Here is an 18,851-nt window from a genome sequence, read left to right as displayed (position 1 = left end):
GTCACAAGGGATCAGACATGAAGTTAGAAGTTCTGGGAGGAGAAGTTCTGGGAGGAGTGGCAGACAGGAATTTAATCCCTTTTCAAATAATCTAGAGTTGGCTTTTTATACTTAGCCATGATGCAATATATCTTCCAAATGAACTGATCTACCTGTTAGCATTTTAATATCTTATGCATTTGATTGAACAATACAGTTATCCTTGCCACATCACAACTTTCCCCACTGCAGTTTCAATATATTGTGTTTTGCCATAAGAAATCAAATAGGAATTTAGGGAGAGTTTCACAGAAGCTGCAGACTAGCACATGAAGGCCAACAGGCAACACAGAAAAAGTTTAGAAACTCTGAAATGTATACTTAACTGAAATTTTTCAATAAGATAAAAAGGAAAAAATTCATACTTCTCTGGTACAAAGGGAGAGCCAAAATATTTTATGCAGATTTTCTAGATCATGGGGGTGTTGAACCCCTGACCCCAACAATATGGATGGGATAACTATAATTATAGACACTTGTGATTTTTTCTCTTCATGATATAAATTTTTCTTAATAGATAAATGGTACCCATTTCCACCTCTAAATTTTTATTTACAGCATTCATTTTCTAATTTCATCAAATATTGACCAATGTGCAAATTCAATAACTAAATAACATTTTGATATATAATTTCAAAAGAAATTACTTTGCATGAACCAGCATTGCAGTGTCACAAATGCACCTATCAAGCCTAGTTTTCTTTAACTAGGTTTAACTAGGACAAGTTCTCCCACACTAACAATAAATCAGCAAGGAATCCAGAGTTTTATTTGCTTACTAAGACATTGACCTCTGATCTTACCACTGAATCAAGGGATGTAGTCAAAGGCTTTCCAGGTGAGGAAAGCAGATGCTGGGAAAGACAATCAGGCATTCATATCACCACTACTAACAGTATTATTCAATAGCCATTATAAATCATTTGTTTAGATACTGAAGCAGCTGTTCCATGTAGCTTAAAATCCTATTACATTTTCTTAGTCATAAAAAAACTGTTTATAACAAATATTTAATAAAGCCCCAAATAACAAAAAAAATAACGGCACCTCTTTGTTGGTGATAGGAATAGAGAGGAAATAATTAGGTTGATAATCTTTTTTCTTTTTATTCCTCTTCTTCATTAGGTCTTCTTTCCCTGGTCCCATTTTTTCCTGTCTCTTCTTTGAATTTATTTCAGGTCCAATAGGTACTAGGGAAATAAAAGTCAAACAACAATATTCTTCTTATAATGTATTCATTGAGTAATATGAGGCAAACACAGGAATAGCATTATGAAAAAGTTACCCATTCATTACTTATGATGAATATTATTCTTACATCTCTCAATTCCATAGTTTTGGAAAGCTGTTCCTCATACCTGGGATGCACCTTCCTCCTTATCTCTACCTCTTGGAAACTCTTATTTCCTTCAAAGTTCAACTCAAATATTTCTTACACAAGGCCTTTTTCTTGATAACTTCAGGGATTAGTGCTCCCTATATAAAATTTTGCCCATTCACCTTTCTCATTTACTTACTTCTTAAATCCCCCACTTTTCAATGCACTGACACTGGCCTCCCTATTATTCCATGCCATCTCCTAACTAGACATATTCATTGGCTATTCCTTTTGCATGGAATACTCTCCCTCCTCAGCTTTTCTGTCATTAAGTTCCAGCTAAAATGTCACTTTCTTCAAGAAAGCTTTCCTGATCCTTCTTATGGTATCTTCTCTTTGTTTCAGATTTATTCTGATATTAGCTTATTTGTACATGATAATTTTCAAATTTTCTCCTTTATTAGGCTGTGAGTTCCTTGACAGCTTTTTTTTGCCATATTTTTGGGGTTTTTTTTGCCATATTTTGTTTTTTTTGCCATATTTTGTTTTTTTGCCATATTTTGTATCCTCAGCACTTAACACATGTTGGCACATAGAATTTGCTTAATAAATATTTATTGACTAATTAATGTTTAAATGTTTCCTCTGTTAGAATATAAGTTCCTTGAGGCTGGGGGTTGCTTCTTTTTTTTTTTCCTTTGTATCCACAACATCCAACTACTACTTGGAAGTAGCATGGTACTATAGTGGAAAAGATCCTGGATCTGTAATCTAGATATTCTAGGTTCAAATCCCTAACCTCCAAAATTTTTATGAGTGCTAAGAGACTGGGAAAGTCCCGTAAACTTCCTAGGCCTCAGTACCTTTACCTTTAAAATGAAGGGGTTGGGTTTAGTGTTCTCTCAGGTCTGTCTTAATTCTTGGGATCTATATTCTGATGATGATGAAATGTTTGTAGTTTGACTAAATCAAAAGTATAAGAAAGGCTTTCATGGATGGATTTTAAATTAGAATAATCATTTTTTAATATTCTATAAACCTGAATTAGAGAAGTATGAAATGAAAGAGATAAATCTTAGAGAGATTTTTAATATGATGCCTCATTTCACATGTAAAGCTAAAATCAAGAGGCTGAGTTAATTAAGATTATATAGCTAGTATGTGTATGGCATATGTAGATATAGAACCCAGGTCTCATGATTCCTTTAGTTAGTGCTTGTTAAATTATATCACAATAACTTAAAAAAAAAACCCTGTCTTAGAATCAATACTAAGTATCAGTTCCAAGGCAGAAAAAGTATAAGGGTTAGGCATTTGAGGTTGACTTGCCCAAAGTCACACAGCTTGGAAGTTATCAGAGACCAAATTTGAACCCAGGACTTCCCATTTCCAGGCTTGTATCTCTATCCCTACTGAGTCATTTAGGTCTCTACATATACTTTATTACCTCAAGATTCTATCATTGTGGGTCCTCCCTATATTAATGTGGATGATCTCTCTACGATTTAGTAGATTGTGTCTATGGATGAAAAAAAAAATCATCATTCTAGAACCTACGCAGTGATGTCTCTTCAAACACAATTATAAAACATATAGCTTGTAGCTGGTCCAATACTTCCAGCTTGGTAGGACCAGACACTTGTGATCCCTTGACCATCTAAAGTCATCTCTATAATATGATTAGGCATCAAGAGAAGGATTTCATTGAAGAATCTCTATAATAATGCTATAGAAATTTTATTAATATTGGAACATAAAATCACATAGCAGAAATGACAAAAAATGTACAAATTCTTCTGTGAAACATTACTGGGAAATCATGAAATTCCCAATACCTGGAACAGAATAGTTGCTAAATAAATGTTAAACTGAACCAGATTAATATTAACATAATTTACATAGGTATGTATTTTTTAAACAGGAGCTATACAACACTAATAAAAAGATCAAGCATTTATAAGTGCTAACTATGTGCCAGGCAACTTAATTTTGCATATGTATACTCCTTGAAAAGAGGAGTTATTTCACTCTCAGTAATATTTCCCCAGAGTCTAGAACTTGACACACAACAGGCACTTAATAATTATTAATTACCTGGAAAGACTTACATGAACTGATGTAAAGTGAAGTGAACAGAACCAGGAGAATAGTATATATAGTAACAGAAATGTTGTATGACGATCAACTATGAAGGACTAAACTATTATCAGCAAAACAAGGTCCCAAGATAACCCCAAAGGACACATGATAAAAAATGCTATCCAAAGCCAAAGAAGGAACTGTTGGAAGATTGCATATCAAAGCATAATCTTTCACTTTATCTCCTTATTGAGTTTTTTATTGAACATGTGATATGCATCTTTTGTTACAGCATGAGGGGAATATGGAAAGACATGTATTGCATGAAAGCACTGGTATAACCTATAACAGACCATTTACAACCTAGGAGGGGAAGACAAGGGAAAGGAGAGACTCTGAATTGCAAAATGACAGAAAGCAATTATTAAAAAAAATGTTTCTACATGTAATTGGAAAAAAAATAAAAGGAAAAAAAGTTCTTGATTGGGTTGATTAAATTAGCCAAGAAAAATAATAAAGCAACTCACATCAAGCAAATTCAAAACACTTTTTCTTCCCATCAGTGTGTACTCAAGCTATACAAATATGCTGTAATACAAGCCCAAACTAAATTTAACAAGATATGCTTTTTTTAAATGTTTTAATTTTTTATATTTTACTTAATTCCAAACAGAATTAGGAAGGTAAATCAACTTCCAAAAAAAAATAACTTATTTCAAACCCATGTAGACTTGGTTTGCAAATTAAAGAATGCTAATATCTACATCAGTGACGCCCTTCCATCCATGTTGGCAAACCTATGGCACACATGCTGGGAGGTATGGCTCCCCTCCCTCTCTCCCCGTGTGCCTGAGGACATTTCTCACAGGACCAGCCCATCTGTCCAGCAGTCAATGGGAGCACTTCCTCCCTCCCCTGTATTGGGTAAGGCAGTGGGCTCACATGCAGCGTGAGGGGCACTAAAGTCTCTAAAAGGTCTGCCATCATACACCAATGTAAATTCTCAAGAATGGAATGTAATAATACCTAACACTGAATAAGGACTCAACAATGAAAGATAAAAAATACAAGAAAATATTGTCTACCTGTCTCTCCAATACCATTTGTTTTGACATATCTTCCCCCTTCTGATCTGATTCCACTGCAATATGGCAATTTAAGTACATAAAATTCAAGCCAGTTGATTTTATGTGTTAGTATATCTGGCAAAAGGTTTGGTGGGAAAGAATCCTGAAACTTTGACTAAAATATTACATAGGGAGATTATTTTTTACAAATATTTACTTTTTTATTACATCTGCTTCTCAAATACATTAAGATAATCTTGTCATTCCCTTATATCGTTCTATATGAGCAATGAGATAGGGGAGAGGACATAAGTAATATCTTAGCTATTTAAAAAAGGCCATTTAACTTATTCTTTTAACATTATGTGAGTTTAAACTTATATCTTTATATTTTTTAACATTTTAAATGGTGATCTAAAGCATGATTTACTCAAAACTAGTCTTTCAAGACCAGATAATTGATACAATTTTGTGTCAACCTGCCTGGAATATTAAGTCTTTAGTTACACTATAAACTCAGCCAATTAAAAAAAATTACATGCAGAAAACATCATGTCAAATGGATTACATAGTCCATTTCCATCACTAACAGTTCTTGTGTTCAGAATGAGAGATGAATACTAATACTAAAGAATTTACAGGATAAACTAAATATAGAGTCCACTTAGCTCATCTAACAGGAAATTGAGCCCAGGGATAAGAAGCAACTTAATAAGTATCTATTGAATTGAATTGGTTAATTGAATATCTTTCACATCATTAGGAAATTCCTTGTAGACACTTTAACTTAGTGATTCATTATCCAGGGTCCATGTTCACTTCCTTTTAATATTTTGATAACTGTACTTTGAAATAATTGGCTTTCTTCATAATACTATTTTACTTTATGCATTTAAAAATATTATTCTGAGAAAGGATCCATAGGCTTCACCATATTACCAAAGTGATTCATAACACAAAAAACAGTTAATCCCTGGCCTAAACTCTTTAATTTTACAGTTTATAAATTGCTCTGCCTTAGAAAAGAAAGGGGGTGGGGAGGAAGGGGAATAAATATCTATAATAGTAATTTCTATGTACCAGGAACTATATTAAGCACTTTTTATAAGTATTATCTCATTTGATCCTCACAAAATAAAAACTCTAAGATACGTTCTATAATTATCTTCATTTTTATAGTTGAAAAAATTGAGTCTGACTCTAGGTTCATACTCTCCCTTGTATGAAGCAAAGGCACCTACTATTTGTATTATAATAATAATAACTGACAATTATAAAACTCTTATTATATGTCTGACACTGTCCTAAGAACCTTACAATAATTATCTCATTTGGTCCTCAAAAAACCTTGGGATATAGGTACTATAATGATTCCCACTTTATAGATGGAAAAACTGAGGCAAACAGAGGTTGGCTTGCCCAGGTCACATAATAAGTGTCTATATTCAAGATATGAATGTGGGTCTTTCTGACTTTAGTCCCAGTTAAATATGAAGCAGAGGCACCTACGACTTGTATGAGAATTCTTCATGGTTTTAAGTCATTAAGTTAGTTATTCCCTATTCTCAATGCTGAATAGCAGAAATTTTATTTTTCTGAAGTCTTATTTTTCAATCTTTAAATATATATGTGTATATATATATTTTAGTTTTCACTGGAATGAGGGTAGCTATAATACAATTTTGTTATAAATCTTGGAATTAAAAAGGTGAAGGTATATTGGGAGCTGAGCATAAAAAGGATAGCTTCCATAGATATTTTGTGATATAGTGCTCCTATTTGTGCATTCCAATATCATTTGCTTATTAAATAGGATTACATTGCTAATTTGTGACCAACTGGTTTTCTAGCTGAACCCCCAAATATTTGTTTTGTTATAGACAATTATTCAGTTTTTTTGTACCCCAAGTATAACAATTGAAAATTGTCCTTTCTGACCTTAATTCTTGGCATAGTTCTAGATCTCCAGTCTCACCCTTGAGGGTTGAATCAGCTATTAAGTACCATGAAAGTCTGGAGAATGTTAATTCATCCCAGTCCTTGCATAGTTCCCCATCTACTTTGAGGTTCTAGCACTAACTCCTCATTCAAATCATAATTCCTAGGCAAATGAAAAGGAAAATATTCAATTAATGGAGCCAGAATTCCTCCCCACCCCAACCTCCCATTGTAGATAGGCCTTAATATGTCTACCCTAGGATTAAAGCTAAAAGGCATGATTAATCTTCCTGAGGCACATCTTGCAATATACAAAACTGAATTAAGTCCAGAGACTCCCATAGGATCAATGAACATGATCTTATTGATTAGACATCTGATAAAATAGGCTTGGCCCTGTCCATGGAGAGTGCTTTGTTTGGCCACTAATTTCAATAGATTTTTGAACTACAATATAGACTAAAGTCATTCATCAGCAAGCAAATCAGTAGCTCCCACAAAAGTGTGGCTTGGTTCTAGACTACATCAAATCAATCAAGCTGTGAGTATTCAGACATTAGAATGTGAACAGGTGACCTTCATGGTCAAGTTGCAGAAGAGCCTCAATAATACTAAATATAATGAATTCCTCAAGATCATTACGTCCTTCTCTGGCCTCTAAAATGAGGGCTAACAAAAACATTCATCTAGAGATTTCCACTGAAAGAATGGAACATCTTGTTTACCTATTGTTCCAACTGAGATACAGCAGAAGCAGGTGGGGCTGATTTTATCATCCTCAAAATAATGAAATTGGGAGTAATCTAGCTCCATCCACCTTTCCTTGGTGAAACTCCAAGTGAATCTGGATCTTCAGTCAAGTAGGGCACAATCTGGAAACTACCTGGACAAATGACTAAATCAATATCAAAGGAATAATTTTACTTTTTTTACTATTGAAAAACTTTCCAGATCAGCTTATCACTCTCAGGGTCCCACCTAAGCTATTTTCCCTCATCTTAGTTCAATGGCTGTTCATAAAGGTCCACCACCCAAATAGGTATATACATCAATTCTCAGCCATGACAAATTTCCAGAAGTCTGGATGACTTTAGTGAACATACTTTGGTAAAAAATGAATATATTACTGCATCATGTAGTCCAAAGCTTACCAAAGTCTTCCAGACCACTAATGTCAACATCTTTTCCTCTAAATTGTTAACATATGAGTCAGAATCTATCAGTCCTCACTTTCTAAATAATCCTCAACAATCTAGTAGAGTAGATGAAATAGTATCCAAATACTACCTGAAATGTCCAGGAACTAAACTATACAACTACCCATTAAGGGTCTGGACTAAATGATTTCTAAGTTCTCTTCAAGTTCTAAATCCTTTTAACAAACCTATAAGCATACCTTATTAGTCTAAATCTCTAAAAGTATATTCAAAAATATAAGAAAAATTAGTATTTGCCCTTACTACATGGCTTAATGACCTATTCTAACAAGAAATAGAACAGAAATCATTATCAACAAAAATCTCTACTCATATGATATTAAAAATCATTAATTCAACTCTTCCATTTTGTAGATGAGGGAATTACTTAAGACTCAAAGATGTTATATAATATAGCAGTCTCAAGATCAAACCTTTTTTCAAGCCCTCAAATCTGTATTTCTGATTTGATTATTTTCATATTTTGACTTCCATATAGAGTTTATCATACTTATTTATCCATTTGCAAGTATTCAAATTCAAATTATATCTAATAAATTTAACAAATTAAGCTGATCACCTGATTTTCCTTAATAGTCACTTTAGTGAGGCTTTATTATCATAGGCAAAAACTACACGACACAATGATTCATCATATTTAATTATTTATCTTAAAATTTTTTCAAGATTTATTTTTTTTTACTGAAATTCCTTTCACCAACATTTTCCAGGAAACTATGGCAGAACCTTTATCTATTTTTGAAAGCAGTTTATGTGTTTTCTTGACTTTTTTTAATGGACGGAAAATCTTTAAGATAAACATTTCTAAAATCCTAATATGGTATCCATAATCAAAAATGCTTTGAAATAGGTCAATAAACATTAGACACCTACTATGTTACAGACATTATAATGAGTCCTGGGGATAGAAAAAGAGGCAAAAGATAGTCCCTATCTTCAAGGAAATTCTATTATGAGACAGCAAGCAAAGAAATATAATATGTACAAACAAGCTTTATATGGGATATATAGGAAGTAAATGAGAAAGGGGGCATTAGAATTAAGAGGGAATGGAACTTGAAGGAAATCATTAGGTAGAAATGAAGAGGGGGAACATTCTAGGTATGGGAAGTAGAGACATAAAATGCCAGGAGCAGAGAGATGGAACATCCTGTTTGTGGAAGGGCAAGAAAACTTGTATCCCTGGATCAAAGAATACTTGGGGAAGATAGCAGTCTTAAGGTGTAAGCCTGGAAAGGTAGGAGGGGGGATAGGCTAGGAAGAGGTTTTAATGCCAAAGAGAGTATTCTGTATTTGATGCCAGAAGCAATAGGGAATCACTGGAGCTTATTGGTAGGAGGAGGGTAACATGCTCTGACTTGCACTGTAGATAAGTTTGGTGGCTAAATGGAACAAGGATGGGAGTGGGAAGATTTGATACAGGTATACTCAGCAGCAGGACACTGCAATCATCTAGCCATGAGGTAATGAGAACCCACACCAGGGTGGTAACAATGTCAGAAGTGAGAAGGGGGCATATGGGAGAGATGTTGCACAAGTAAAGTTGTCAGGCCCTGGTTACAGGGAGTGAAGTGAAAGTGAAGGGTTGAGGATGATGCCTCTCCTTGGGGGATAGAGGGGGAAGAAAGCTGGATGGATAGTACTCCCTTTCAATAGTAATATGGGAAGCAAAGAAACGGAGAATGTGGAAGGAACTTGGATATGTTGAAAGGTTGGCAGGGCATGAGACTGGATGTCGGCTGAGAGCTTGGGATTAGATAGGTGGAAATGAGCATCATCAGCTTTGATATATTAATATATATGTAGTATGTACTTTATAGCATACTAATTCTTTTATATCATGGCATATTGCTTCAATGGAACAAATAGCAGATGTTTGATTTTACAAGGTTTGTTGTTTAGTTATTTTTCAATCATGTTTAACCCTTCATGACCCCATTTGGCTTTCTCTTAGCAAAGATACTGGAGTGGTTTGCCATTTCCTTTTCTAGTTCATTTTGTAGATGAGGAAATTGAGGTAAATAGCATTAAGTGACTTGCCCAAGATCACACAACTAGTATGTGTCCAAGGCCAAATTTGAACTCGAGTTTTCCTGACACTGGGTCCTAAATTCTATCTACAGCACCATCCAGCTTCCCTTCAAGAGGTTACTATTATACAAGAAATTTCAAGAGGAAGGTAATACTTTTTTTTTTTCACTTGAGAAACTCCCATTCTGAAAACTCTCTCCCTCCACAAGTAAATTTACTCTATCTTGTAGTTAGAGGACCACTGAGCATGGATCATAAATTCAGAACTGGAAGAGACTTGGGCGATCATTAAGGTTTACCGCCTCTTATTTTATATAAGAACACGAAAATCTATTAGAGGTTAAGTACCTTGCCCAAGGTTACAGAGTTAGGAAATAGCTGAGACAAAATTCAAACAAGTCTTCTTGACTTGAAAGTCAGGACTCTATGCACTCTTTCACCCTCCCCCCTCCTCTCTCCTAGTCTTAAGAGTTGCCAGGAACACCAAGACATTAAGAAATTTGTCCATAACCACCCTCAGTAGTATATCTCAGAGGCATGCATGACAAGAATCCAGGTTTTCCTGGTTATGAAACCTCCCTTTCACTCTTAAAACACACAAGGTTATCACCTTGATAGTGATCGAATTCCTGAAAATTATAGCAATTTGTATGAAATAATCTTAAAATCTAATAGCTTTCACAGATTATATTCCCAATGTAGCATGTGCCAGTGGAAAATCTACCAATTTATTAAACATATTGTTGAGAACCTTTAATTCAATTTATTTGGGACAGTATTAAATTCTGTATTTTAGCCTTAAGATTCTAGAGACTTGAATAGTTAAGTGACTTGCTAAAGGACAGCCAATATGTACCATAGCCTTGTCATTTTGACTTTTAGACCTCTCATGTGTTATTTTAAGAAGATATTTCTCAGTAAAAATTAATAGACAACAAACTATAAAATTTGGTAAGTTTTAGAAGAGTAGATTTATACATGAAAGATTTTAAAATTAAGCATTCTCTAATGAGCATTTTAGTTAACTGTCAAAGTGGAATCTAGAAGTCCCCAAACTTGTAGCCTAGAAAGATTTACTGAACCCCAGTTTAATTATCTTGAAGGTGAAAGCCTCTGGTTTGACCTTGCCACAACAGAATTCCTCCCTGAGGAAAAATTCAACTTCACTAGTCTCAGACTAAGGATGGGCCTCAAATGAGTTTTGAATGGGGATGGCTAATAGCTCACTAGGTAGCATGTCATTCTCATAAGCCAAAGGTACTGAATTCCATTCTTTAAAGGGGGATGTGATACAATGGGAGAAGCTTCTAAGGCAAAAAGAGGCCCCTGGTGAGATGAGCCATTCCCACTCAAAACTCCTTTAAGGCCCATAGTTAGTCTGAGACTAGTCAAATTGGACTTTCCCTCAGGGAGGAATTCTATTGTGGCAAGGTCAAACCAGAGGCTTTCACCTTCAAGCTAAGTAAACTGGGATTCATTAAATCTTCCTAGGCTACAAGTTTGGGAGTTTCTAGATTCAGCGTTGACAACATATAGGAGTAATTATTTTCCATATCTGTTAAATCACCAATACTGGTTATAAAATGATACTTGGGTACAATATTTATGCTTATTCTAACTAAAATAATAATAGGTTAAAAATCTACACTCAGGAATGGAAGATTAATAATTAGAATTCTCTCTGAAATGTTTTTGTTTTGAACTTTACTATATATATAACTGTAATGTTGATATCCAAAGAGTAGCTAAGTGGTGCAATGAAAAGAGCAATAGCCTTGGAATCAGGATGACTCATCTTCAAAAATTCAAACCCAGTCTCACATTTACTAACCAAATCACCCTAGGCAAGTCATTTAACCTTCTTTGCCTCAATTCCTCATCTGTAAAATGAACTGAACAAGGTGTCAACATGGAATCTAGAAACCCCAAACTTGTAGCCTGTTAAGATCTGATGAATCCCAAGTTTTAGGACTAGCTTGTAAGTTGGAAATCTCAAAGCTTGTACTTGGTTCCCTGTTCCCCAGAGAATCCACCCTGAGGAATCTCAGGCTAGCAGTTTTAGATTGAATAATGGACAATCTCAGTGAGGTGGCAGGGAAAGATGATTGACATTACCATAGCTACAAGGAAATGGGAGTATTCAAACTATACTGACAGGATACAATCAAGCTTGGGAAGAGATCATAACTAGAGGCTAGGCTGTAAGGGAAGGGGCTACTTACACTAGATACTAAAAGGATGGTCCTTGTCCATCTTTGGGTTCTCCAACTTACAAGCTAGTCCTAAATCTTGGGGTTCATCAGATCTTACTAGGCTACAAGTTTGGGGTTTCTAGATTCCATGTTGACAAAGGAAATGGGAAACTATTCCAGTGTCTCTGACAAGAAAACCTGAAAAAGGGGCATGAAGAGTCAGACCTGATAGAAAACAACTGAAAAATAACAATGTTGATATGCCATATGGCTGAGTGTCTTAAAAGACCTGGCTTAAAATAAACCAACAAGGATAATACTTTACAGACTTATCTATGTAGAAGAATTCAGAAGCAACACTATTCAGTTTGGACAATATAGAAGCTTTATAGAATCCTGGAATTGTCTATTTCCCAACTACCTTTTGCATCACCTACCTGTATACCTCTTATATGAAAATGATGCCAATGGAGCAATCAGGTTCTGATGTTTCTTGACTGTTTCAAACAGGTTAGGGAATAAAAGATTTTCTCCCCTTTTTGTTTCCAAAGGACATGTTATGTCTTATTCAACACAAAATATGAACCTGGATCTATGTATTTCTACTGATTCTGCAAGAACTTTTTTGTGCATCTATTTGAATGTATTCTGCTGGTGTTTGTGTAACTCAAAGTGTTACATAAACAAAAGATATACAATCTCCATTAAATGGATCAGACCATCTTATGCCTAATTTTCTACATTGGGCCAACAAGTTCAGAAAAGAACTTTTTTTTTTTTAAATACACTGTGTTCCAAGTGTGGTAAGGGCTAGGCAATGAAGGTTAAGTGACTTGCCCAGGGTCACACAGCTGGCAAGTGTCTGAATCTAGATTTGAACGTAGGACCTCTTCTCTCTAGGCCTGGCTCTCAATTCACTGAGCCACCCAGCTGCCCCCAAGAAAAGAACTTCTATACTGGAAAAGAGTTTCTTTTCCACGACAGCCTCAGAAGTTAAACTTCATGAGATTTCTTTCTAGTGACCAAAATTGGCTCATCATATTCATCAAAATCTTGATACTCAGGTTTTTTATTCAAGATCTCCCAGGGTTAGTTAAAACTAAGCTTTATATTAAAATTCCCTGTACAATTTCAAAATCCCCTGAGATTTGAAATACCGTTCAAAGAGGCATATTGGCTAAATTGACCCAGTGTCTTCTTTGTTACTCCTCCCTCTCATAGTTTATCTGAATGTTAAAGAAAAGACTACTTTTTTTCTTGCTATGGAGTTGGATTTTACTGTTTTAGCCAAAAATCTAAGGCTCCCAACAAACATTTGGGAGGGTGTTAATTAGAATTTTAAAACTACCTTTTTTAATATGGCTTTCTGATTTGGGATATCTGTGGGGAAAGATTTTAATTAAAATAACACTTTGGGGGGAAAAAGTCAGAGGTATCAGAACTTCAAAGAAGCCTTACAGAAACCACAGAACAAAAGTATTTTTTACCTGTTTGTTCCTTCATTTTTTACCTTGTTAGAAGGTCAAAGTTTATGTAAAACCTTAATTTGTTTTGCATGTTTATTTGATCCTTTTTGTTATTTCTACCACAATAACAGATAAAGTTCTAAGCTATGTTAGTATATTTCTTTTTTATAAATAATACTGACGTTAACTTAAAATATTATATACAGAACTTAGAAACGTTCCTAGTGTCAAGAAAAATATCAGCACGTATTAATAACCTGGGTTAATGCTACCAATATAGTTTTTACTCCTTTGCATACGTTATTTTATATGTTGAAAGTAATACAAATATTATCCTTTTTTCTTAGAAAAGAACTTTGAAACTCAAAGAAGTTAAATGATTTGCCTAGGATCACAGAAAGATAATCAGAAAAAGAGCCAGAATACAAATCCAAATCTCTTAATTCCAAATCTAATGTTCTTTTTCATCATACTATGTGCTATCTTTTTATAATAATGACTATCAAGGGATGCCAACTTACAGATGGGTTGTTTCAAAAGTTGATAAACTAGCAGTTAGAACTCAAGTACACAATTTACCAAGATTGATTCCCATTTAATTCACAATGTAGCCTATTGAAGAACAATTTGACCTCAATTATAATTTAAATAGGATCTTATTTTAAATATGCTAAGTGGAGAAATCAGGGCGTTGCCATGGAAATTTCTGGATTCTACATTTGGAGTCAGAATACCGGAATTCCAATCCTGGCTCCATATTTATTGCCTCTGTGATCTTGAGCACAACATAACACTCTCAACTCTTAAATGAGGGACCTGGACTTCCTTAAAAGTCTTAGAATAACTTCAAGGTTCCTTTCAACTCTAAATCTATGATCCAAACCTGGACTTTTTTCTATGTTTTCAATTTCACAAGAAAAAGTGCTTTGTGTTGCAAGTGACTCAGAAATGGAATGCTATATACATCTCCCCACTTATCTCCCATAATTCCTGACATAAACACTTTATGGAAAGGAGAATGGGGTAGAACAGTGACTGTTCCTTCCTCTCTACACACACAGGAGTAACTGGGTACCCTGTAAATAGAGAAGGGAACATTGCCTTGGCACTCACTTTTCATTCTAAAGGTATATAAGCAGAGGATATTCTCCTGAACATTTTATTTTTACTAAACTGTTATTTCACTGATGTAGGACAATGGTTCTCAAAGTGTGATCTGTATACCCCTGAGAGTCTCCAAGACCTTTTCAAAGGGTCCACAAGATTATTTTCAAAGTAATACAAAGCCATTATTTACCTATTAAAATACTCCATCCTTTTCCAACTATTTATTTTGGTGAGTGGATTTTCTTAATATACTTCAACCAAAACAATACACTGTACGCAATTAAATGAAGAAACAGATATGAGTATAGCTGTCTTTTGTTAAGCCAAAGATAAGATTTGTGAAAATATGTAAATTTTTTCTTCTAAATTTTTTGAAGAAAATATAATTATTTTTCATTAAAATATAATTTATGTTAAGTTGTACTGTTTGTTATTTCCAATATATGAATATTTTAAAGTTTTGTGTTTTAATTTCTAATTTAGTAAATGTCAATGGATATAACTCCTATAAACTAAAGCTTTTAGAGGTCATAAATAAATTTTAGGAATATAAAAGGGTCCTGACTGAGATCAATAAGTTTAAGAACTGCTAGTGATAGAAGACCTTGGTAAAGACTTTCTTCTATCCATGAAGGTTATGACTGGTAAGACCAGAGATCACAGGATGACAGATTTAGAGAAGAGATTTTAGAGGCCATCAAGTCCAACTTCCTTAATTTTAAAGAAGAGACTGCTCTCTGTCATACCCATTCTACAAGGCTCACTTTCTGACTGAGGCACCAAAAGTTGTCCAGAATCCCATAACTACTACTATGTGTTAGTTAACAGGATTTACATTTAGAGGCCAGATCTCTTATCTTCAATGCTGTGCAGCCTCTCTTCTTAAACAGTATTCAGAGGAAGTATTTTAATTTTATATCCAATTTAAAAAGCAAATGAAGTCCCAATGAATGGAACAACTAAATCTGTTATTTTCAAATTTTAATTCATGTAATTAGCAATTTTTAATAAAAGGAGAAAAAGGCTGCAAAAGTATGCTTTTTCATTTGTTTCCAAATGCTTTTAAATAATAACTACCGTAATTTACATTGGCACCAAGGGTCCAAAAAAGGCTTGCCCTCCCTACTTTTAATGGTCCTCTTAGTTAAGAAGATACTTTTAACTCAACTGCTATGAATTCACAAGTGGAATTCTTCTACAAACTTCTGCTCTAAAGGAGACTTTAAGAACCTATGCATTTAAAAAGCCCAGAATTGGAAATTGGAAAGCTGGGTTTGAATCCTTGCAATATCATACATGTGTGATTATGAAGTCTGTTTCTCAGAGCTAAGCATTTGAGATAATTATATTTAATATTAACTTCTCTTGGGTTCAATTAAGTATAATGAATTTTAAAAATATTAGCTTTCTCAGCCCATTTTCTCACCCATAAAATGAGTGGTAGGACTAAATGACCTCTAAAATTACTTCCATATTTAAATCTATGACCCCAATTAGCAACTGAGAAGACATAGTCCCTTCATAGTTAATTTTTTCTTTTTACCACTGAATGTAATGTATTCAAAGATTTTATAAATCATGAAGGATTTTGTATCTCATAGGTTATTTCTTGTTGAAGTCCCTTTCCCCCCTCAAACACACACACAGACATTATACAGTTACTTCCTGAGGAAACCACTGTGACTGGATGGAAAGAACACTAATTAGATAAGGATTCTACTTCTGACTCTGTCATACACAGCATTGTTGTATGGTCTTAATTCACTTGGGACTCTCTGGGACAAAAGTTTTCTGATTTGTAAAATAAGAGGGTGAAACTAAATGCTTTCTAAGGTCTATCTTGGCAGTACTAAAGATCTCAATTCTAATTTTAACAAACTCTTCTAGATATAATCTTTATTCCCCTTTGAAAGAATAAACTTGATAACTATACAGAAAATTTTAACCTACCATGGATATTAATCATGTTTCCAGAGGATATTTTGTCTCCAAAAGTTTTGTAAAATTTTACAATAGTTTCCCCAGACATTAAATTCATATTTTATTTATTGAATTTCCAAATTGAGAAATATTCAACCACTCAAGTACAAATCTCCCAAATACACAGATGGAATAGGCTTTTTTATAACCCTTAAAGATTATAAAACATTTTTGCATACAAAAGCTCTCTGGAACTATTAAAGTAAATATATATAATCTGATTCTTAAAAATGTGTCCCTAAAAGTAATGCTTGCTGACTCTAACAGGACTCCAAAAATTTATTAAGGAAGTAGTTTGTAAACTGTGGAATGATCTGGTCTACTTTAATTCCAGTAATCTCAGAAGAACCACAAATACTATGTTTTTGTGTCAGTGCCTTTGCATAATATGAATAAAAACTTTAAATTTATATAATTTAAGTTCCAATGTACATATCCATTATTTCACTTGATCTTCACAATAAGCCTGTAAAGTTGTATAAAACTGTTAATATCCTAAATTAACAAATAAGAAAACTATGATAGTTATTATTAAATTCTATCCAAGGGAATACTATAAATTTATATACTTACTTAAAAATGCAAGTGCTCAAGTTAATAACATTTATTAAGAAAAATATGCATAGTAGTGATAAAATATATTATACCCTATGGTTTATATATGTACATATATATTTAATATGAATATACTTACATAGGAATTCATCTTTTCTAGCTATAGTAGAAAATGGCATGTCTGCCATCATATTATCAGGATCCCATCCCTGTATACTTTTTCTTTTTCTTCTTGACATCATTCTCAAATTCTTGGAATTTATTCCTACTTCAATATATAAAACAATGTATAAGTGAATTTATATTTTGTATTTCAAGCTTCTAAGGAGAGGGTCCTATTTCCTTACTATTTTATAGGATCATAGATTTAGAACCAAAAGGCACCTTACAAGTAGCCACTCAGTTCAACTCTTTCATTTTACAGAAGAAGAAAACTGAGGCAGAAAGAAGTTATGTAATTTGCCATGGGTCATAAAGAAAAACTAGAAGGCAAGTAAGATCATCTAGAAAAATCCCTTAATTTTACAGATTAGCAAACTGAGGCCTACTGAGTTGCCCAAAGTTGTAAGCAATATACAAGTAATAAGGATCAGCAAAGCAGGACACAAATCAAGATCTTCTAATTCCAAATTCATTTTCCTTCCCTGTACCACATTACCATAGTAAATGTTTTAATAAAACTATTGATAATAATACTTCAGGGATCTCCACTGATGGAGGAATGAACTTCTTTATTACTGTGTCCTAAGTAGCAGGAGCCAAAAATTTCCTGATGGCCAACCTTCCAGTATAGAACTCTACTTAATTTGTTCCCTGGAGAGTAGATATAGAGACAACTGTCATTCAAAATCTTTCTAACTTGCTAAAACCTAAGATCAGGGTCATTTCCATAAGAGGTATGTGATAAGGTATCAAAGAAAGACTTTATTATAAAATAATATTAGCTTAGCTCAAACTATCACAAGCACAACTGCTTAATTCTAAAACTATGACATCCTTGCTATAATTTTTAAAAATATGTAATCTACTTTATATTAATAAATATTTTACTTATTACAGAGCTCCATTTATCAAGAATGCTCCTTCATTTGTCCATTTTTTTTTTTAAACCTTGGCTTCTGTCAGTATCAATTCTAAAGCAATGAGTGGCAAAGCTAGGCAAACAGAGTTAAATGACTTGCTCAGGGCAACATAGCTAGGAAGTATCTGAAGTCACTTTAGAACCCAGGTCCCTCCAACTTTAAGCATGGCATTCTAGCCACTTATTTGTCCATTTTAAATATTTTTAAATATTTTACATTTCAGAATTCTCCCTTAAATCAGTTACTTAGAGATGTAGCTTTTCTGGAAATAAAAGTATAAAACCTCAATAGTTTTAAATTATTTCCTTTAAAAGTAAGGGAGCAGTTAGGTGGCTCAGTGGATTAAGAGCCAGCCCTAGAGATGGGAGGTGCTGGCTTTAAATGTGGATGCAGACACTTCCTACCTGTGTGACCCTGGACAAGTCAGTTAACCCCCACTGCTTTTAATGCTCTTCTGTGTTGGAACACAGTACTGATTCTAAGACAGAAGGAAAAGGTTTAAAAAAAATAAAGGTTACTTCTTCCTATCAACCCTCTCGGTCTCTCTATATACATATATAGATATGTGTAAATATACTTTCATCTTCATTTCTCTCATATCCTGAAAATGGCAAAATGTAAAATGATATGGGAGATTCTTTTGACTTGAGCATAAATTCGATTTAAGTGATGGAGTGTTTATTTGATGAAGTTATTAACTGCCTAACACATTTATATGTGGAGTCGAGTGGTCCTGTGTTTCACTTTAGCTCTTAGCAATGCCTCATATATCAGGGACCA

General features: G+C 33.9%; 1 protein-coding gene across 11 annotated transcripts in view; it reads right to left on the bottom strand.

Annotated features, from left to right (window-relative positions):
• Positions 1–18,851, bottom strand: part of AKAP7 (A-kinase anchoring protein 7) — a 218,735-nt gene that overhangs the window by 192,640 nt on the left and 7,244 nt on the right. For 6 of the 11 annotated variants that reach the window (XM_016428895.2, XM_016428902.2, XM_056818788.1 and 3 more), the window contains exons 2-3: positions 17,129–17,257; positions 1,087–1,229 (exon numbers count right to left, since the gene is read on the bottom strand). In XM_016428895.2, the coding sequence (XP_016284381.2) occupies positions 1,087–1,229; positions 17,129–17,257 (272 nt within the window). The remainder of the gene's footprint in view (positions 1–1,086; positions 1,230–17,128; positions 17,258–18,851) is intronic. The other 5 variants (XM_016428901.2, XM_056818789.1, XM_056818790.1 and 2 more) reach the window with 2 other exon arrangements.

The sequence above is a fragment of the Monodelphis domestica genome, chromosome 2 (genome assembly GCF_027887165.1).
Source record: "Monodelphis domestica isolate mMonDom1 chromosome 2, mMonDom1.pri, whole genome shotgun sequence".
Classification (NCBI taxonomy): domain Eukaryota; kingdom Metazoa; phylum Chordata; class Mammalia; order Didelphimorphia; family Didelphidae; genus Monodelphis; species Monodelphis domestica.
The sequence above is the reverse complement of the archived record's forward strand: the minus strand, read 5'-3'. Positions and strand labels throughout refer to the sequence as shown.